General features: G+C 38.3%; 1 protein-coding gene across 10 annotated transcripts in view; it reads right to left on the bottom strand.

The window, feature by feature from the left end:
- fryl (furry homolog, like) overlaps positions 1-23,872 on the bottom strand; it is a 333,936-nt gene that overhangs the window by 198,035 nt on the left and 112,029 nt on the right. For all 10 annotated transcript variants that reach the window (XM_073064691.1, XM_073064693.1, XM_073064685.1 and 7 more), the window contains 2 exons: positions 11,202-11,255; positions 1,365-1,504 (listed from right to left, as the gene is read on the bottom strand). In XM_073064691.1, coding sequence (XP_072920792.1) covers positions 1,365-1,504; positions 11,202-11,255 — 194 coding nt within the window. The remainder of the gene's footprint in view (positions 1-1,364; positions 1,505-11,201; positions 11,256-23,872) is intronic.

Below are 23,872 nucleotides of genomic sequence, written 5' to 3'. Positions count from 1 at the left end.
CCTTTTCCTTCCGTCACCTTCCAACTTCTTACTTCATCCCTCTCCCCCACCAACTCGATTTCACCTAAAACCTTCTCTCTTGTCTCTCCCTTCTCTCTCACTCCACCTTTTTTATTCTGGCATCTTCCCCCTTACTTTCCAGATCTGATGAAGGGTCTTGGCCCAAAACGTCAACTGTTTTTTTTCCATTTCCATAGGTTCTGCCTGACTTACTAAGTTCCTTAAGCATTTTGATTGTGCTGCTCTGGATTTCAAGTATTTGTATAATCTCACATTTATGACTGCTGCTGTTCACATTGCTGACTCACAACTGAACTGTCAGATTCAGCTCAAAATGCATCATCAAGTTCGTTGATAGTGCAACAGTAGTTGGTCTCATCAGCAACAATGATGAGTCCGCATATAGAAAGGAGGCAGAAGCGCTTGTCAAGTAGTGTGAGAACAACGATCTCAAGTCTCAATGTCGACAAGAGAAAAAATATGATTGTGGACTTCAGAAAGGCGCAAAGCAACCACTCTCCATTGCACAACAATGGCTCTGCTGTGGAGAGTGAAAAACACAAAGTTTTTTTGGTGTGTATATAATGGACGATATAATCTGGACCCACAACACCTTTTCATTAGTCGAGAAGGCACAACAGAAGACTGAGGCCGCCCCCATTCTAACAACTTTCTATATGAGCAGTATCTGTTTGACTGCATGATTATGTAGTACAGAAGCTGCAAGACCTTGAAGACAATAGTATAAAACCACCGAGAGGATTACCAGGGTCTCCCTCCCCACTATTTGTGACATTTACTGACAGCGGTGCAGAGAAGGGCCTGAAGCATTGTTGAGGATCCCTATTAGCCATCCCACAGTCTCTTTGACCCACTACAATCAAGCAGGAGATACTGGAGCACCAGGACTAGGTCTGCCAGAATGGGTAACAGCTTCTTCTGTGAGTCTAATGAATACCCTGTCACCACTAAGGTCTCATCACTAGGACTGCAAACTATTTGCTATACTTCTACTGTCTAACTGTGCTGTGCACATGTAGTTTGAATTGTATTTTATTAATTTATGGTAATATTTTGTTTCGTGTGCAGTGTGTGATATAGGTTTTGTGGGTGTACTGTTTTCCAGAGGAACGTTGTTTTATTTGGTTGTATACATATACAATAGGATGACAATAAACTTGTACTTAAACTTGTAGCTGAGATTTTAAAATTGGGATTATCTTGAAGAGCTTTTTCTCCTAAAACCATCATTGACACAATGGGTTGAATGGGCTTCCTCTGCTATACATTGTTATGATTCCCTAAACAAAAAGATGATTTCCTTTATTTTTCTATTTCTCTAACCAAAGGTAAAACAAACGTACCCTTTTGATTTTGTACTTGACCTCGGCCGATATTCATAGGATTCATCCTCTGTTCCATTCTGCCGCCTGTACCAGTCAAATAAGGTGCGTAGTAAAGACGGAAGGCAGTGTTCTGCTACTGAGCTCATAGAGCTAATCACCTGAAAATCACAAACATGGTCATAAAATCCTCTGAGTTCAAAATATCACAAGGTTTGTGCATTTCAGACATTAAAATCTGTACTTCCCCATTTATTACTGTGCCCTGGCTCGATTCCCAACTCAACTCTGGGCTTCCGGAAACTCTGCAATACTGTAACAATCAATACTGGAGTTCAATCCTTGCAATTCTCAAGGCCACCTTAGGTAGGATTCATTTGTAGTACTGATTTTCCTTATTAACTGTCTTGGCCTTGATTGGGATTATTGACATTTTATTCAATAAATGTCACTTTGTGCATGAGTGAAAAAGAGTATGTGCAAATTATTGTGATGCTCAACAAAAATATCTAGTTTTCTTGTCTAATGAGTCAATTATTTAGTTGGCCAATACTGGAAAAATGACTCACTACCTCATTTTTCCAACAAGGTACATTAACAGCTTTCTGGACCAAGATCAGCATTTTCAGATAATCAACTATGCCAGCTTTTGTAACTTACATTTCCAACATCCACGGGGATTTCTCCCAAATCCTTCGTCCCTGTCACATAATTATTCACCTTTTGTTTTCGGCTCTGTCAGATTTAATTTTTGTTATATACCAGGATTTAATCCTCATTTTTCACCTGGCTTTCTCGCCCCTTATTTTGATCTGATCTCTCGTACCATGCTTTCACCGAATTTCCATTTATTCCACTTTTCTCACTTATCCACCTTAACTTCTCCCAGTTGCAACATTAGCTGTTCCTTTGCAAATGCTTAGCCTACTGCGAATTTACAGCATTTGCTACTTAATTTTAAATTCCTATATGCAAAACTGTATTTTTAGTTAAAATTCAACTAAATTGGCATAGGACTGGAATGAGATCAAAATCTGACCTATATAAGGACTGCTGTTCTTCTTTCTTAAAGACCATTTGGACTTATGATATTGAGGCAGCCTATTATGCTATTGATTTTGATACCAACCTTTCAAAACAGTAAGAAAAAAAACCCAAACACCTTAAAATAAAGCCAATGCTATTAATGAATTTAAATACTGTACGTAAATCATGGAGCTGGAGTCACTAAGGCAGTCCGACGTTGCCTTCAACCTCGTTCTGGCAACTCCTGTGACAACACTGGTGCTAAGCTGTATCTGCCCTTGCCCTTCCCTTGGACAACATCAGTGGCATGGAGAGGTGAGACTCGCTGCATGGGCAACTGCCAGTCTTCCAAACAACCCTACCCAGGCCTGCACCCTAGAGAGGGCGCAGATCCATGGTCTCACGAGACTAACGGAGGCTACACACTACTTAAATATTATTGAAATAATAAATACACAATAAGGTCACTCTTGTTTTTCCTGATGGGCCACTGACAACTAAGTGCTTCCTCGAGCCTTGCTTTCTTCTTCCTTAAAGGCCAACCCGTCTCAAAATCCCAAGACTGCAACCCAACCTTTACCAACAACCACTTCAGAGTTTGGCCTCAGCAAAGCTTACGACATGATATGACATGTGACCAAGTCATGGGATAGGAGGAACTGGAAAAGTTCATTAGCTGTAAATTGTCTTCTGATATCCTTAAACCATATTGTATTTGAACATATTTTACAGCTTTGACCCATGGAAACATTTTTAAATGAGTAATTGATTGAAATAATTCAGATTTCCCAAGTCACTGATCAGCAAATCATATTAAAAAAAACCTTTCCTGATCAAGGATGCAACCTGAACTCTATCATGGGATTGTCCAGTACCTCTGTCTATCCTCTGCCTCTTTATACAGCTATAATTTTCTTTTCTATCTGCCATTTAAAAAATCCTGGCACAATGTTTTGCAACAACACCTATCAATCTCCTCGAAATCTCCAACATGGCAAATCCTTTGCTCCGTACCCTGTCAGTCAAAACATGAATGTTTATTACAGTGAAAACTTTTCAAGGTGCTAATGAGCTCAGTCTTTCCTATGAAAATAAGTTTAGAAGACATAAACATGAGGAATAAATGGATGCAATCAATACAATGAAATGGCAAAGTTTTCATTTATCAATTGTTACAGAGTGATTTTGTATTAGGAAAAAAGGACATTTGGGAGAGTGGGGACTTGCAATGAAGCTGTGGACTAGCTCACTGCCTGCAGAGGTGGGAATGAGCTTCTTCCAGTGATCACAGAGTTGGAGTTAGAAGTAAATATGAGTTGAAGTTATAGTTAAGAGTTAAAGCTCAATGACATCAAGTCAGAGTACTGAGGTTAGGGACATGGAACCTTGTAACTGAAAGTAAACATTTCTAGACACTACGACTTCACCACCAATAAAGGAACTGTTAGTTGGTTTACAGGAGTTTCTTGAACTACTGTAATCTCTGTAGTGATTAATTCCAACTCAATATTTCCAGAATTTTGATCCAGCACTAAATGAATGATTTTAATGCGTGTTTTCCTACATCTTGGGGCAAGGGGCCAAAATGCAGAGAAGTGCTGTTCAGTTACACTCAGTACCTACTTTATTGTGTACACCTGCTCATTAATTCAAATACTTAACCAGCCAATCATGTGGCAACAACTCAATACATAAAAGCATGCAGACATGGTCAAGAAGCTCAGTTGGTGTTCAGACCTAACATCAGTATAGGGAAGAAATGTGATCCAAATGACTTCGAATGACTTTTGGTGCCAGACAGGCTGGTTTGAGTATTTCAAAAACTGCTGATCCCCTGGGATTTTCATGCACAACATTCTCTAGAGTTTACAGAGAATGATGCATAGAAGAAACAAAAAAAAATATCCAGTGGGTGGCAGTTTGTGGGCAAAAATATCTTGTTAATGAGAGAAATCAGAGGAGAGGGCAAGACTGGTTCAAGCTGACAGGAAGACAACAGTAACTTAAAAAGCCACATGTTACAACAGTGGTATGCAGAAAGACATCTCTGAACATTAAGTATAGGAAATACCGAATAAAGTGGCCACTGAGTATAGTTTGGGGACTTAATACTCTCCATCCTCTAAACTACATCCTCTGATCCAAGAATCCAAAGGTAGTATAGAGGGGTTATAGAGTCCAAGAGTAGAAATCAAACAGACTGCCTTATCCAAAGCAGACAGGCTTTTCTGAGCTTTGCTATATAGTAGTAATGACCAACGTAAATAAGAGAAAGCTGCCCCTACTCCGATCTTTGTCAACCAGGCTCTTAAGCATGATTCTTTTGTTGAATACTATGACCAAAACATAGAACAGATAAATGTACAATATTAACGTTACATGAGCAGGACAGAGCATGAATATATTACTCAGCGAATTAAATTGTGAAACTTCCATAAGTAAGGAAATCTGTCAGTAGTTGTAAAAAAAGTTGTAAAAGAAAAAGGGCAGAAAGCAGCTGTGTTTATCGCAAGTTGGATCTTGATACATTTTGGTACTGCAGTCGTCAGGTTACGACAGGGTCTCATTCGTGAGAACGATTCATAACATGAACTGTAAGTAAGTTGGAAATGAACACAAACAATGTGTAGGAGAATACTGCAGCAACAGTTATTAAGGTAGAGTGAGCCAGCTCATGAAGAGCACAGTGAGCGAGTAAGGCTAAGCAGTGCTCCCAGCTCAGCTTTGTTCAGGGAGGGATGGGGTGGAGAGAAAAGGAAAATGGAAAAGCCCCATTCCAGCAGTCCAAGAGCAGCTTGCAAATCCACCTCCACCCATCCTACTGGGCTTCCAGAGAACTTCTTCATGTGGGGTGTCAATAAGTAGGACATTATAACCTTTGGAAGACCTATAGAGGACAATGTAACAACTGAAAGACCTAGGTGGGTAATGCACACAAATATGGCATGAGTTGTGGAAGCTGTTTTGATGTTATGAACATGGCAAAGAGGAGGCAACAGAGGCAACTGAATGGTCTAAAATAGCACCAGTGAACAACCCAACTAACAGCTGTCCTGCAGACTGTTCACAAATCTACTTAAATTTTTTTTTTTACTTCTCGTGTCTTCTTTCAAATATGACACTACTACTAAGCTGTGAGCAATTGGAACCTTTGATTTACATTTTGCTGGTGTGATTTTGGATCAATTGAGAGATCTGGCACCTTGTGGTCTTCAAAAGAGTTCGATGAGGTTGGGAGCAGACTGTGTGGCCTGAAGGTATGGAAGCAAGGCGCGAGTCCATGATTGGCTCCATTGCTTCTCTCCGATTGAGGTGTCGAGCAAGGTTGAAGTCAATGAAAGTGAGAGCAGATGATAGGTGGTGTTTGGTGCCATCTGCCGGCACTTGACTGGTCTTCCTCTCCCTCTCACTAGCTGCTATCAGAGGAGTATTGGGATCCATGTTGAAAGGGTTGATCAGCAAGACCTGTAGCTATGGACCTATTTTGGAGAACTTTGAAGTTCATGTTGCATGGGTTTCTGGACTGGTTACTTTTTCTTTGCTGTTTTTGAGCAGTTTGATCAGGGCGATTGGTAAGGACTGGGGGGCTTTGGCAAAGACTGGCTTTGCAGTTGGCCAGCATCAAGTGCTGAACTGAATACTCCTGGTCGTCTGGTTTGATGTTTGGTATTCTATTTGTTGTTTGCTTGCTTTTTTTAAAAAAATCGATTACGCAATTTGCTTTTGTTTTCGCGCACTAGATTTTGTTTTCATTTTTCAATCTTTTTATTGATTTTCAAATAAAGAATATACAAATCAGAGGACAAGTTTAGCAAATAAATAATATAAAATACATATAAACAGCAATAATAAAAACTGCAAGGATATAATGTCAAAATCAAATAGGTAAAATATTATTATGCTGTTATATATACAATGGTCTAAAAAAATTCCTCATAGCAAACATTTTAAAAAATTGCAAATTTTATTGATAAAGAAAAAACCCCACTAACTAAACAGAAACAAAAAAAAAAGATTAGGCAGTCCAATTGAGGATAAAATTAGAAAAAAAAGAGGAAAAAAACATCCTTCCAGTCATCTCTGAACCTTCATGGATAAGAATTTTCCCCAAAGAGAAGAAAGAAAATAGATAAAAATAAATTAAATCATGTGAAAATATTGAATAAAGGGTTGCCAGACTTGTTCAAAATTAAAGGATGTATCAAATGTCCGGCTTCTAATTTTCTCCAAGCTTAGACATGACATAATGGAGGAGAGCCAATAGAAAACAGTAGGTGGGTTAGATTCTTTCCAGTGTAGCAAAATAGCTCTCCTAGCCAGTAAAGTTGAAAAAGCTATCACGTTGGGCGGAAGCAGACACTTTGCTTGCTTCCTCTGGAATAATCCCAAAAATTGCTGTAAGTGGATTAGGTTGAACATCCATATCTATAACTTTAGATAATATTCCAAACACATCCCTCCAAAAATTATTTAAACTTACACATGACCAAACCATGAGTTAGAGTAGCCACTTCTGCGTTACATCTGTCACAAATGGGGCTTATATTAGGAAAAATATGCGCCAATTTATCTTTGGACATATGGGCCCTGTGTACTATCTTAAACTGAATTAAGATATGGCGTGCGCAGATAGGTGAATTATTGACTAAATAATAAATTTTACTCGATTGATTATCTGAAAGTGAATGTTGAAGTTCTACTTCCCAGGTGCGTTGAACCCTATCATTAGGTGACATGCGAGCATTCATTGACTGTTTATAAATGATAGCTATCAATCGTTTTTGAAAAGGTTTAAACTGAAAAATAACATAAGCCAAATTTAAAGAGCAGGCCGAGGGGTAATTCGGTAAAAAAAAATCACGTAAAAAATTCCTAACCTGTAAATATCTGAAAAAATGTGTATTAGAGATATCATATTTATCCATTAACTGTGAAAGACATTAAACAGTCTTGTAAAAACAAATCTAAAAAAGTTTTTATTCCCTTAATTTTCTATGCTAAAAAAGCCTTTTCCAAAGTTGATGGTTTAAAAAAGAAATTAGAATAAATATTACCAGAAAGTAGAAACATAGAAAATAGGTGCAGGAGTAGGCCATTTGGCCCTTCGAGCCTGCACCGCCATTCAGTATGATCATGGCTGATCATCCAACTCAGAACCCTGTACCTGCTTTCTCTCCATACCCCCTGATCCCTTTAGCCACAAGGGCCATATCTAACTTCCCTTTAAATATAGCCAATGAACCGGCCTCAACTGTTTCCTGTGGCAGAGAATTCCACAGCTTCACCACTCTCTGTGTGAAGAAGTTTTTCCTCATCTCGGTCCTAAAAGGCTTCCCCTTTATCCTTAAACTGTGACCCCTCGTTCTGGACTTCCCCAACATCGGAAACAATCTTCCTGCATCTAGCCTGTCCAATCCCTTTAGAATTTTATACGTTTCAATAAGATCCCCTCTCAATCTTCTAAATTCCAGTGAGTATAAGCCTAGTCGATCCAGTCTTTCTTCATATGAAAGTCCTGCCATCCCAGGAATCAATCTGGTGAACCTTCTCTGTACTCCCTCTATGGCAAGAATGTCTTTCCTCAGATTAGGGGGCCAAAACTGCACACAATATTCTAGGTGCAGTCTCACCAAGGCCTTGTACAACTGCAGTAGAACCTCCCTGCTCCTGTACTCAAGTCCTTTTGCTATGAATGCCAACATACCATTTGCCTTTTTCACCACCTGCTGTACCTGCATACCCACCTTCAATGACTGGTGTACAATGACACCCAGGTTTCGTTGCATCTCCCCTTTTCCTAATCGGCCACCGTTCAGATAATAATCTGTTTTCCTGTTCTTGCAACCAAAGTGGATAACCTCACATTTATCCGCATTAAATTGCATCTGCCATGAATTTGCCCACTCATCTAACCTATCCAAGTCACCCTGCATCCTCTTAGCATCCTTCTCACAGCTAACACCGCCATCCTCTTAGCATCCTCCTCACAGCTAACACCGCCAAATTGAAACCAAATTTTTAAAGTATGTTTAACAATAGGGTTAAGAGCTTGTCTACCTATTCTGGAGAGTGAAAACGGAAGAGGAGCTCCTAATAAAGAAGCTAACAAAAACCCCATTGCTGAATTTTCCTCCAGCTGTAACCATGAAGGGCGATCTTGGTCATCTATATCATAAGTCCAAAAAGTAATATAACGAATATTAATTGCCCAATAATAGAAACTAAAGTTTGGTAAAGCCAGTCCTCCATCTTTTTTTGATTTTTGCAATAAAAGTTTATTCACTCTAGAGCTTTTATTATTCCAAACATAAGACAAAATCAGAGAATCTATTTTATCAAAAAATGTTTTTGGAACAAAAGAGGAAACTGCTTGAAATATATATAAAAATTTCGGTAGAATAACCATTTTTATAGCATTTATTCGACCTATCAATGACATCGACATAGGTGACCATTTAGAAAGCGCCTGTTGCGTATATTCAACTAAAGGGGAGAAACTATACCTATATAGGTCTTTAAAATTTTTTGTAATTTTGATACCAAGGTAAGTAAAATGGTTTTTGGCAATATTAAAAGGTATTTGATCATAATAATCAGAATAATTATTAATAGGAAAAATTCACTTTTATGTAAATTAAGTTTATATCCTGAAAAAGTACTAAATTCCATAACGAAACCTTATGTAATTTATCCCCTCTCCTAATACCCTGCACAGAATTAGAATCCCTAAGAGCAATAGCAAGTGGTTCTAAAGCCAAATTAAATAATAAAGGACTGAGGGGACAACCCTGACGGGTTCCTCTATATAATCTAAAGTAAGGAGACTTTTGATTATTAGTTAGAACCGCAACTACCGGAGCATGATAAATCAGTTTAATCCAGGAAATAAATCCTAGACCAAAATTGAACCTCTTCAAAACCTGAAATAGATAAGGCCACTCCACCCTATCAAAGGCTTTCTCTGCATCCAAAGATACAATACATTCAGATTCTTTGGCTGAGGGGGAATAAATGATATTTAACAATCTTCGAATATTAAAATTTGAGTACTTTTTTTTATAAATCCTGTTTGATCGTTTGAGATAACATTAGGCAAGATATTCTCAAGTCTATTTGCTAGAATCTTAGACAGGGTTTAAAATCTACATTCAGTAAAGAAATAGGTCTATAGGATACACATTCCAGTGGGTCTTATCCATTTTTTGGAATCAATGAAATTAGTGCTTCATAAAAAGTTTTAGGAAGGTTCCCAGAGGATGTAGAATCGGTAAACGTTTGATGAAGATGTGGTATAAGCATTTCATGAAAAGTCTTGTAAAATTCTACCGTATAACCATCAGGTCCCGGAGCTTTACCTAATTGCATAGAGGATATAGCCGCGCACTAGATTTTGAACGGGTTCCATAGTGTTTCTTTGTTTTGTGGCTGCCTGCAGGAGGCTGAATCTCAGATTTATACTTTGATAATAAATGCACTTTGAAACTTTGCTTCAGTCCTAATAACAAGGTCTGTACACTTGTCGAATACTTGCAAGATAGCAGAAGAGAGGAGAGTTTTAAAATAGATTGTTGGCTGTGGGCCATTATGTGGAGGGCAAAAGAAGGAATGTGAGGATATGCTGGGATCAGCTTCACATTCCAGATGCTGGAGACGAGCAAGGCCTAATATTGCAGTATCAAGTTTCTGTTGATGCTCTCAGATGTGGCACTACTAATATTCATTCTTCTGAGTATGGCTACTTCAAAGTAGCAAGCCCCAAGGAGAGTCAGCACTTGATGTAAAAATAAAAGCTCGCAAGAATGGATTCCAACTAATTCTTTTCACATGCATCACCCACAACATAGGCTTTCATTCTGGAAACTGCTCACATTAATTATTTATGAAGCAATCTTTAAATGGATGAATTGTACAATATCCTTTTTGATATTCAATCTTCTTTCAATTTGGTTACCTTATGGCAACAAACTTCTTAAATTTTCATAATGACCTTCCAATTTATCAAAATTTTATGACATAAACCTTTCAAGTTTACTTATGCAGAAACAGCGGTTATTAAATGCATTGCTCAGTATATGAATGGAGAACTTGCACAAGGAAAGCTAGGTTCAATTGTTTTCTGTCCTGGAATAGTGGCTTTCAAGCAAAGTAAAGGTCTTCAAAAGCAGTCTCGGCAGTTCAAATTTATTGAGAGTAAGAGAAAAATCAATCAAGGCTCTTGTCCCAAAACTATATTTCACAGGTATCTTCTGTGAACACAATACAAGCTGAACGACGTTTTTATTCAACACACAATTATTAGGTGTTGCAGCAGTACTAAAGATCCATGCAGACTAACTAGCTGGAATATTTATGGACATATTCAACCTCTCACCTCTGAGGTCTGAGGTTCCCAGCTGCTTAAAAGACATTATTGTACCAGTGCCAAAGAAAAGCATGGTGACCTACCTCAATAAGTGTTGTCCAGTTACATCAAGCATAATGAAATGCTTACATAACCGTAACGTAGTAAAATATTCAAATCATTAAGTACACTAAAAGTCAATATTTTCCATGTGAGGGTTAAAATTCTGTGATAACTATGGCTCAAATAGCAACATGATTTATACAAGTAAGATAACATTTTGGATAATGCAGATTAGATATTAACATCTTGGATTTTCTCATGAATTGAATTAAATTGTAAGCTACTGACATAATACAAACAATACACAGTAACTCAGAATATTGTTTCTGGGGTGTACAAATTAAAATGTCAAAGTCTTCTCGATGTAACAAATACAATACTTCACAATTAGAATTTTTCACGATTTCAAAACACAACATTCTGTTTACCTGATCAAACTGTAAATCTTCACCTCTTTGCAATGATCTGGACAATGGCTTCTCCTAAAATTACAATGAAAAAAGTGACTGTAGTGCAGTTTTCAAGCAATAAAACTAAATTTGCATCAAAAGTACTTCAGGTTGAATTTAGAAAAGACAAACCACATGTATGCTATTTAGTAATTGCATAGTCAGTTCTCAAAAAATTAACATTCAAACAATACAAAATTACTCAACTCTACTAAATGATGAGTTATGCTTTGACCATTGATATTTGAATTCCTGACTGCATAATATATCTATTCAATTTCAATTTCTAGACTGTTGTTACTTGTAAAACCATCAGAAATGGGCGAGTACCACCACCTGCTTCTGTGCCTTAGAGAACTAAGAAAGGAGGTGTGTTTATGTGACACAACACTGGGTCAAGACAATCGCTCAGCACATGGTGGAATTTAAGACGGGAGTATGAGTTAATTCTACAGTGGCAAGTTCCAAAGATCAGTCATACATTCTTACATTTATTTTGTTTACCTCTTTCATGCGATTTAGAGCATTTATGGATTACGTATTTGAATAATTTTGATTAGAAATATTTTAATTGCTCATCACATCAATCTTTGACATATTCTATAGGACTCTGTTCTTAAAGAATAATTCAGATATTGAAAATCCTCACTCTGAAGTTTACCAGAAGCCAGTCACATTTACAAAATGTGCAGACAGTGGAAAATGCAATTTAAAGTCTTAAGGTTTGATATTTAATATGACAAATATTTAACACTTTCTATATTCTAAGAGATGTCTTTAAAATTAGTTATACAACTGACAGACTAAGCAACATTGATAAATTATACCACACTGATGTTAGTCAAAAATGTTCTGCTTTGGGGCAATTAAGTACAAGAGTACAAGGACATGGTGAGTGGCTTTGCAACCATACATCAGCACTTCAAATTTCACCCTGGTTAGTTTCAGCAAATAACTGTCCACTAATTAGTCCTCAACTAAACAAAAGCTTTATCAACATACGGTGAAAGAATGTGATCTCAATAAAAGTAGCTTTGATGCATTATTCTAATTTTGACAATGACATTGAACCCTGTGAGATACTGCACTCATCTGAATACTCTGAAATTTAATTGCTCCATTAAGATAAATGTGCTTTCAGCTGCCAAAGCCAGAAACTCAGGAATGTACTCCTTACCATGCTCCAACTGTCTTTCCTTCAATAGCACAATTTAAAATCTTCCTCAAAAATAATCTGTCATAATATTTGCTTGGGTGTTAGTCAAGTCAAGTCACTTTTATTGTCATTTTGACCATAACTGCTGGTACAGTACATAGTAAAAATGAGACAACGTTTTTCAGGACCATGGTGTTACATGACACAGTACAAAAACTGGACTGAACTACGTAAAAAAAAAAGAGAAAGCTATACTAGACTACAGACCTACACAGGACTGCATAAAGTGCAGAAGGGAATGGAGTGGTTGCTCTGATAGCTTGGGGGAAGAAACTGTTACATAGTCTGGTCGTGAGAGCCCGAATGCTTTGGAGCCTTTTCCCAGATGGCAGGAGGGAGAAGAGATTGTATGAGGGGTGCATGGGGTCCTTCATAATGCTGTTTCCTTTGCGGATGCAGCGTGTAGTGTAAATGTCCGTGATGGCGGGAAGAGAGACCCCGATGATCTTCTCAGCTGACCTCACTATCCGCTGCAGGGTCTTACAATCCGATATGGTGCAATTTCTGAACCAGGCAGTGTTGCAGCTGCTCAGGATGCTCTCAGTACAACCCCTGTAGAATGTGATGAGGATGGGGGGTGGGAGATGGACTTTCCTCAGCCTTCGCAGTAAGTAGAGACGCTGATGGGCTTTCTTTGCTATGGAGCTGGTGTTGAGGGACCAGATGAGATTCTCTGCCAGGTGAACACCAAGAAATTTGGTGCTCTTAATGATTTCTACTGAGGAGCCGTTGATGTTCAGCGGGGAGTGGTCACTCCGTTCCCTCCTGAAGTCAACAACCATCTCTTTTGTTTTGTTCACATTAAGAGACAGGTTGTTGGCTCTGCACCAGTCCGTTAGCCACTGCACTTCCTCTCTGTAAGCTGACTCGTCATTCTTGCTGATGAGACCCACCACGGTCGTGTCATCGGCGAACTTGATGATGTGGTTTGAGCTGTGTGTTGCAGCACAGTCGTGGGTCAGCAGAGTGAACAGCAGTGGACTGAGCACACAGCCCTGGGGTGGGGGCCCCCGTGCTCAGCCTAATGGTGTTGGAGATACAGCACTAAATTATGTTTGCTAATACCCTTTAAGTCCTTTGACATGTTTGACTACATTAATTATAAAATATACATAAATGCAAGTGAAAACAGATACTGACCCACAGGCCATACATGCTCTATGGCAATGCTTGGGTTGGCTGTGTTTTATTTCCAAATCCCAGTATTGCTGGTATTTTAATTTTTTTTGAGTGTATATATAAACTCAACATAGAGAATTTAAACCAAGAAAAAGAGAATACTTAAAAAGCACCAAATAACTGATGTCAAATTAAGAACAGAATGCCTCTTTTAAACACAGTTCTTAAATGCTTAAGTTTCTTTTTAGTTTATTTCATCTTTTGTAAAGTGGGCATTGTTGGCAAAACCTGCATTATTATCCATCTCTAATTACCCTCAATTACCTTTAACACCACCCTCTACAGCCTATTTATTGCATCTATACCGACATTGAGGAACCATTTAGGATTTACACATGGAGCTAATGGAGAAAGAAGAGCATTTTGATAAGGATAGAGAAGAATCTGCAGTTGGTGTTATTCACAAATGCCTGCTGTCCTTGATAGTAGATGTTGCAGGTTTAGGAGGTGCTATTGGAGTAGATTAGGAAATTACTGTAGTGCATTTTGTTAACTATACACACAATAGTCCTAAAAACTGAGAGTAAAAGGGAATGAATACACGAGTTCCTTAATGGACAGAATGGCTTTGAGGTTCTTAAATAACATTGTTGGAGCTGCATTCACTCATGTAAGTAAAGCGTTCTATCAAGCTCCTAACTTCTGCCTGTGTTTGGTGATAAAGATTTCAGGTGGCAGTAAGCGACCCACTGACCACTCTTAAAGATCCAGTTTCAAAACAGTGGTGATCCCCACAATATTCAATGGAACAAACTTGATGATGGGCATTCTACAGATGACCAAGGGTAGGTAACTACTGCCTGACATTCTAGTGGCTAACATTCATGCTACATATCAGCACGTGTAAATATTGCCCAGATATTGTTTGTAGCTCTGGGCTCCTTCCTCTGAGTAGTTTTGAATAGAATATGAAATTGTGCAATTAGCAAACACCCTCACTTATAGGCATTATATAACAATATTCTATTAAGCAAATCTAGTTTGGACCCATAGCTTTAATAGTAAACACAAAGTATACTGCAATTGCTGTGGTCAAATCAAGACGTACAAACAAGCTGGATGAACTCAGCAGGTCGGACAGCATCAGTTGAAATGAGCAGTCAACGTTTCGGGCCGAGACCCTTCATCAGGACTGAAGGAGGAGGAGGCAGGGGCCCCATAAAGAAGGTGGGGGGAGGGCGAAAGGTGCAAGGTGAAAAACCAATCAGAGGAAAGATCCAGAGGTGGGGGAGGGGAAGCAGGGAGGGGATAGGCAGGAAAGGTGAAGAAGGAATGTAAGGGGAAAGCACTATGGGTAGTAGAAGGCAGCAGAATCATGAGAGAGGTGATAGGCAGCTAGAAGAGGAGGCAGAGTGAAAGTGGGATGGGTGAAGGGAGAGGGAGGGAACTACCAGAAGTTGGAGAATTCGATATTCATACCAAGGGGCTGGAGGCTACCCAGACAGTATAATGAGGTGTTGCTCCTCCAACCTGTTTGGCTTCATCATGGCAGTAGAGGAGGCTATGTATGGACATATCTGAATGGGAATGTGAAGCAGAGTTGAAGTGGGTGGCAACCAGGAGATCCTGTCTGTTGATCCACTTGGCACTTATTATTATTTAATTATTTATGGTTTTATATTACTATATTTCTACACTATTCTTGGTTGGTGCAGCTGCAACAAAACCCAATTTCCCTCGGGATCAATAAAGTATGTCTGTCTATCTGTCTGTTGTGGCGGACGGAGCGGAGGTGCTCGACGAAGCAGTCTCCCAATCTGCGTCGGGTCTCGCCGATGTAGAGGAGGCCACACCGGGAGCACCGGATGCAATAGATGACCCCAACAGACTCACAAGTGAAGTGTTGCCTCACCTGGAAGGACTGTTTGGGGCCCTGAATGGTGGTAAGAGAGGAGGTGTAGGGACAGGTGTAGTAAATTGGTCATCTCAGTCTTTTCTTTATACCACATTGGTTGATGATTACAAAACCTTTGTGCAGTCTTTGTCACTTAATTTGTTTTTGAGGATGCATTTTATCTTGGATACATCTTTCTACTAGCCACTAGCCATCACGATTTGTGACAAGATGAGGAAATACTACAGATCTTTTGCTTTACTCAGTCAGTTATATGATTATCATATATGTAACACATATTGCAGCTTTGCCATATTAGCACCTCAATATGTCAGTAAAAATGGCATACTCTTCTGCGCTCTGCATTGAATCAGGGTTGAGATGACATCTTCCTAATGACAGAATGAGGGATATGCCACACAGCGAGATTGCATATTATGATGGAATACGCATTTGTTATTGTTGATAGCCACAGCAGACCAGCTGTAACCTGCTGAATCAGTTTTGAGTTTATATAATTTAGTACAATGGGAATGTCACTTAAACACTTGATGCGAATAAAACACAAAATGCTGAAGAACTCAGCAGGCCAGGCAACATCTATGACAAAGAGTAAACAGTAGACATTTCAGGCGGAGACCCTTCATCAGGACTTTTGCCTCCGAGGAAGTTTCATCCTGATGAAGGGTCTTAGCCCAAAACATTTCGACTGTTTACACTTTTCCGTAGATGTTGCCTGGCCTGCGGAGTTCCTCCTGTATTTTGTGTGTGTTGCTTGAATTTCCAGCATCTGCAGATTTTCTGTTGTTTGGACTTGGTGTGAATACTTGACTTTAAATTGCTGCTGTGTGTGATGGACAGAGAGCTCACACGTCAGAGGGATGAGGTCAAGTAAGTTTTGATTATTCTACTCCATTGGAGTATAGAAAAATGAGATGCGATTTTATTGAACCTAATAAGATTCCAAAGAGGTAGATGCCAAAGGAATGTTTGAAGGGATGAGGCAGTGGGGGGTTTGGGTGGGGAAGAGTTTCAGATTGAGGTCACTCACTTAAGATGATAAAAGGAACTTGTTCCCTTGCAGGGATTTCCAACCTTTTTTTATGCTATTAACTGAGGGGTCAATGGACACAGGTTAGGAACCTCTGCGGGAGTCACAGAGGTTGAATCTCTGAATCTGTTGAATTCTTTACCCCAGAGAATTATGAAGGCAGTGAAACAGTTAATGAATATATTCAAAGCAAAGACTGAGGGTCAGTTAAACTATAAGAGAGTTAAAGGGAAAAGAGACAGAGAAGTACACTTAGAGCAAGCATGGACTGGCCATGAAAATAATAAAACTGCAGACACTGGAAATATGAAATAAAATCACGAAACGTTGGAAACAGCCATAAGGTCAAGCATTTGTGGAAAGGGAAACAGAAAGCCATTGACCTAAAAGAACAATTGTTTTTTTCTGCAGATTTTGTCTGATCTGTTGAATGTTTTCAGCATTTTGTTATTTATCTTGCATTCTTTCACTACCAATTTAAATCATGACATATTAGTATTTGAGGATAAATTTGTTTCAAAATAAAACAAACCAACCCAATTATGTATTTTACAGGCAATTGTAAATTTTTGTTGATCTGGGAACTTCAAGCCACGATATCCTGGATTTTTGAGCATTTTTGGAAAATTGGAAACAATTTATTAATTTGCATCTCTGAATAACAAACAGAAGACCTTGCCATACCAATTTACGTCTTGCACCAGAATTTGACATATATCTAATATTCACATTGAAATGGTCATCTTCCAGTCAAGATGGCACCTGAGTACAATGCTCCTTCGGTCGTTATCTTTTGGTAGATCATGAAACCACATATTTCATTTCTTTTATGTCTTTTACGTTTGTTCTTCATCTTGAATGAGTTCCTGGAACTGTTGGAGTCTGTGATTTGCAATATGGAAATTGCTTGGGTGTTTCAGCAGCACTCTGCCACCTCCAAGCGGATTTCAGGAGGCAGATGCGGCGTGCGCAAACCTTGAGGTGAGCAGGCTTCAGGATAGGATGTGAGCCAATGTGACTCACTTTGCTGATCAAAGCTTCCATTGTTTGCCGATAAAGGGATGAGGGTAATTGAAACATCAAGGTGAGTGCAGAAGATGAGTGCCGGCTACCTACCTGTCTTTTGATCTCTGGAGGTGGGGGGGGGGGGGGGGGGGGAGTGTTCTGCATTCGGAAAGGGGAGACTGCTTTTTGATTGCTGGGGTATCACTCTGCTACCAGAGAGGAGAGCCTGCCTTTTGATCACTGGAGGATCACTCTGCTGTTAAGAGATGGGAAAGGCTGCTGCTGCTGTGCCCGGAGAATGTCCCTGCATTTTGAATATGGATGTGGACTTTTAAAAATCAGTCATGGTTTTTTTTAATTCTGTGCTTTTCACCTGATTTTTCTCACTTTTGTGTCTGTCTGGGGAGGAGGGATTTGGGGGGCTGATGATTGTGCCACTATTCTTTTCTTTCTTGGTTTCATGGCTATCTGGAGGACAAGAATTTCTCAGTTGCATACTTTGATAATAAATGAACCTTTGAATAAAGTTCCAATTCAATTTAAGTAATTATAGACAATTAATAATAAAATCTTACCCCTGACATCTCCTCTGTACCTACTCCCCAGCACCTTAAACCTGTGTCCTCTTGTGGCAACCATTTCAGCCCTGGGAAAAAGCCTCTGACTATCCACACGATCAATACCTCTCATCATCTTGTACACCTCTCATCCTCCTTCACTCCAAGGAGAAAAAGCCAAGTTCACTCAACCTATTCTCATAAGGCATGCTCCCCAATCCAGGCAACATCTTTGTAAGTCTCCTCTGCACCCTTTCTGTGGTTTCCACGTCCTTCCTGTAGTAAGGAGACCAGAACTGAGCACAGTACTCCAAATGGGGTCTGACCAGGGTCCTATATAGCTGCAACATTACCTCTCGGCTCCTAAATTCAATTCCACAATTAATCTAACTATTTAAGATACACATATATTAGTGTAATTGAATTTTTTTCTATATTTATTTATGTATCTATATATATTTACAGGGACATAATACCGCCCCCATAAAGTTAAGAAATTTCATGATATATGCCAATAATATTAAACCTGATTCTGATTTTTTTGTTTTACTTAATTGGTGGTATAACATAAACTAACCAGGGTCACACTTGTAACATATTTGCTCATATTACTGATTGTCTGCAATTAAATCTCAATCTTCCCAGCCAACCTGCTCCACTCATTCAACACAACATTGTTGATGGAGCAGGATTCATCCTTGGCAGGCTTCATCTCTTATCAACTACTAATTGTTAAATGCTCTCATCACCTACAATTCACAATTGTGCACTCCTGCCCCAGGCCTTTAAAATTCAATGATAATCTAAGTGGTTTAAATGGATCCAACTGAGTTCCTGTAATGTGCTTTAAAAAAATCTATTTCTGTGAACATGATGTAGTTTAGAACCTCTTGAATCTCCCAAGCTACATGATGACATTTCTGTGAAGCAAAATCTGAAAAAGACATTTGGTTGAATGGCGAAAAGGCTGATAGGGTTAAATAACTCATTTTGACTTCTCTGGTGTTATCTGCATTTAAAGCTTGAGTTATTTTGTAGAAACTTCTGGAAGTATATATGATTGAAGTAGAACTCCTTGCACAAAACTAAATCAAATGTTACCTTCTTAATTCACTTATCTACTCTCTTTATAAGCAGTACACTGTGCAGCAGTAGCAAAATGAAAAACTAACAAAGGCCAATCAACACAAAAATCCACCTTATGACCTTGCAAACAGAACAATGCAATCAGTTATTTTACATTCCATATTTGTCAGATGGAGAGTGCTGATAATGATCCTACAGCTCTTGGGTAGGGTAAAAATGTAAAATAAATACTGCACATGAGTTAAGGAACTAAATGCAGGCACGTCTTTGGTCCATCTTGACCGTGTGATAAGTATGTTGTCATGAGTCAGACCAATCTGCAACTGAATAGGCACTTCGACACACATGCTTCCTTATACATTTGCACATTTAGTGTCTGTAGGCAGAACTGTTTTACTATAAATTTTGAGGACTGACTGAAACAATGGGTTGACTCAGTTTGACTTGTAAACAAAGTAGTAATTTAGAATGTTTTGCAAAAAATACTTACAGCTGTAGAAGAATAACAAAAAGCTTAATCAAACTGATGAAAGGCAGATTTGTTTATTTCAGACAAACATGGCACAATGGCCATCAGGTTTTACTCCTATATTTTATGATCATGTGAAAAATAATTACAAAATTTGCTATTCATTATGTTTTCTCTCCTTTTGAATAAGCAGATTTTAAAAAATCAAAGTTGTCCATGGAAGGTTTACAAATCTATTTAGTTTATTGACCCTTACATCATTCACAGATATGTAACATCGATATGCAATCTTACTCTAAAATGCAACGACAGTAAAGTTTGGAAATTCTGCTGGATAACAGTATGGGCCATCTGCACAAAAGGCAAGTCAAATGGAATAGAAAAGGAATTCATACTGTATACAAAATATGTTTAATGTATTGCAGATGAATTTATTCTTTCAATTTAAGGACTACTTTTTGAATATTTCCTGCTTACTAAGTTAATTCTAGATTTTCAGAATCAGAATCAGGTTTAATATCACCAGCATATGTTGTGAAATTTGTTGTCTTTGCAGCAGCAGTACAATGCAATACATAATAGAAAAAAAACATGAATTACAGTTAGTATATATATTAAATATTTAAATTAAATTAGTGCAAAAATAGAGATAAAAAAACTCCCAAATTACTCATTTATCCTCATTAACATATAATAATTATTTCTACTTGTCCACTTTGACAAACTCACAACTTCTGAGTTCATAGAGCATCTATAAGAAATCATTCTTAACAGACCCGTGAAAGAGCCTGACTGAGATCAACACTGCCAACATGTTCTTACTGTTGCAGGAGCCATGATTCCAGCTTCTTTATCACATTTCCCCCTATCTATCATCAATCTATTTTCCTAAAATCAGGTTGGTGCTAGATCCCAAGAGAGGGAATTTGTAGAATGTCTATGAGAGAGCTTTTTTTTAGAGCAGCTTGTGGTTGAGCCTATTAAGGGAACAATAATTGTGAATTGGGTGTTATGTAATGATCCAGATTTGATAAATGAATTCAAGGTAAAGGAACCCTTATGAGGCAGTGATCATAATATGATAGAATTCTCCCTGCAGTTTGAGAGGGAGAAAATAAAGTTAGATGTATCAGTATTATAGTGCAGTAAAGAGAATTTACAGAGGCATGAGAGAGGAATGGCCAAAATTGATCAGAAGGGACACTTAACAGTAATGATGACAAAATAGCAATGGCTGGAGTTTCTGGAAGCAATTCAGAAGACGCAGGAAAGATACATCCCAAAAATAAAGAAGTATTCTAAAGGGAGGATGAGGCAACCATGGCTGACAAGGGACGCCAAAGCCAAAGAGTGGACATATAATATTCGAATGTCCAAAGGCCTAGATACAATGCATCTGGAGAGGATGTTTCCTCTGGTGGGGAAGTCTCGGACCAGAGACCTCAGAATAGAGGGACGTCTATTTAAAACATAGATGAGTAGGAACTTCTTTAGCCAGAGGATAGCGAACCTGTGGAATTCATTGTCACAGATGGCATTGCAGGCCAAATCACTGAGTATATTTAAAGTGGAGATTGTAAGGTTGTTGTTCTGACACCACTTAACCAATCAATCTATCCCACTCCTCTACGCTGCCTCATCATCATCTGAGATTCTGCCAACACAATTGGCAAATTTATAGATGGTGTTTGAGCTGTGTCTAGCCATGCAGTCATGGGTATAGTAAGAAAAGAGCAGCAGGCTAAGTATGCAATTTTGAGAAGCACTCGTGTTGATTGTGGAGAAGTTATTTCTGATCTGCACTGACTGTGGTCTCCTAATGATGAAGTCAAGAATCTGGTTGCAGAGAGAGATACAGAAGCCCAGGTTATTAAGCTTGTTGATTAGAAGAGAGGGGATGATGCTGTTGAACACTGAGCTGTAATCATTTGAATCCACACGATTTAAAATTAAGATTTTAAAATCAACAAAAGAGCTTAATATTAACAGCAGAAAAATATAATTATTGCTGTTAAGTTTGTCATGTGGAAAAGAAATTTAAAAAACTTCTCATTCAATGGGACAAAGACAGCTTTATGTGGCGTGGGAAGGAAAATATCACATGAATGAAGTAATGTACATCCAAAATCTCCGAGGAACATAATCCCTTGTATTAATTTTTCTTTCTTTGAGTAATCTGGGCTCATCTCTTTTTAATACTAATTCCAGAATGAGAAAAAAATATTGTTCTTTTATAGATATTCTCATTGACTTCTCAATTTTTAAAAATTGCAAAGATATAATGATTTTTACTGTTTACATAATGTCTCATAATTGAGGCAAACAAGCAATGAACTGTTTATGCTCAGCATTATTCAAAGAATTTACAATAAACCCTCTGATGGAATGTTGTTTCTTTGGAACGTTTTGGCAGTAACAGAAATTTATTAGGAAACTGCAGACCTAACAGAATGCCAGCACTTAGTGTAAACAACTTGATTTTTTTTTCTAGTTTCTTTAGATTCTAACAGTAAAACACTACATTCTATAGCATAAAGTGAAGACCCTTGGAAATTGTATTCAACTCTGGTATTCTTTTGTGAATTACAGGAGAAAAATATAAGCTCCAAGGCATTAAGCTCTTGAATTGGAGTATTGAGAAAGTTCCTTTAAAGGAGCCACTTATACCAATGTGATAGATACTGTGGTGCTGCTATATTCTGGTCTGTCATCTCAACTTCAATAATTGAGCCAAATTAATTCACCCTCATATTGATTGTTAGCTGTAGTGATTTCGACAGCCTTATCAGTCACATCTATTCCTTTCTGTGTTAAGTCACTAACATCCAATGAAGGGGAAATCAGAATTAAGCACAATTGCAGATGCTTCACACAGCAAGTAATATTTACTGTAACAATGAAAATTTTTTTTGAAAATTAGAGGTACTAGCAAGAAAGTGGGAATTAAAAACGTAACAATATAAACTACATCTAAATAGGGTTTGAACAAAATGAAAGGGACTACTTTAATAACAGAAACTTAAATAGGCTAGTCAGATGTTGAATGTAAAATCTGGAAAAATAAATAAATATACCTCAAATTATTAGGAGCTGAAGAATTTGTGCACAGTGAGACATTTCATTGAAGGATTCTTCAGTTTCATATGGGCAAGCACATAATACATCACATTTAATTGCTCATGGGTCTTTTTGTCACTTAAATGTTACTGGGCAGTCTACAATGGACAATAAATCTCCCATCATATAATAAGAACTAGGTGCAGGAGTAGTCCACCTGACTCATCAAGCCTGCTCCGCCATTCAGTAACATCAAGGTTGATCTGCCGTGAACTCAGCTCCTCCTACCAGGCTATTCCCCATAACCTCAATTCCTTTGCTATGCAAAAATATATCAGTGTCTCAAATATATTTAATGAGGTAGCCTTTACTGATTTCCTGCAGAAAATTTTACCGATTCACTACTCTGGGAAAAGCAGTTTCTCCCCATCTCTGTCCCAAATCCGAATCAGGAGGCCAGGTTCCCTAGTTCTCATCTCATTGATGAGTAGAAACAGCTTTCCTGCCTTTCTATCTTATCTCTCCCTTTCATAATTGGATATGTTTTCATAAGATCCTCTCTCATGCTTCTGAATCCCAGATGACCCTATCTCCCCTATAGGCTAACCCCCTCATCTCCAAATCACATGCTGAACCTCCTCTGTACCAGCTTCAAAGCCAGTTTATCTTTCTTCCAGTAACAAAAACATGAAAACAGAACTGCATGCAGTTCTCCAGGTATGACCTCACCAATATCCGGTACAGTTGCAGCATAACCTCCCTGCTCTTAAATTCAATCTCTCTAGCAACGAAGGTCAATATTCCATATGCCTTTGCTATAAACTGTTGCACCTGCAAACAAACCTTGAGATTTAGACCTAAGAATATCTTTAGAATATGAAGGAAATTTGAGTACCCAGCAAAAACCACTTATTAACTGGCAGATATGCTTAAACTCCTCACAGATAGCACTTGTGATTAGTATCAAATTCAGGTCCATGTACACTGAAGCAGCAGTAATACTGCTCTATGTTGCCAGGATATAAAAAAAAATTAAAGGAACATTATTTTTCTATCTAATGCTCTCCTTTCCCAGGATCAATACATGCTCTATGTGTCACTGCTTCAAAGACAGATTGTGGTTTGGTGGAGGGAGCTATGAAGGGAAAAACAAAATTTCATACAAGTGCTGTTAAAGTAATCATGCCGTCTTTTAA

The sequence above is a fragment of the Hemitrygon akajei genome, chromosome 13 (assembly GCF_048418815.1).
Source record: "Hemitrygon akajei chromosome 13, sHemAka1.3, whole genome shotgun sequence".
NCBI lineage: Eukaryota > Metazoa > Chordata > Chondrichthyes > Myliobatiformes > Dasyatidae > Hemitrygon > Hemitrygon akajei.
The sequence above is the reverse complement of the archived record's forward strand: the minus strand, read 5'-3'. Positions and strand labels throughout refer to the sequence as shown.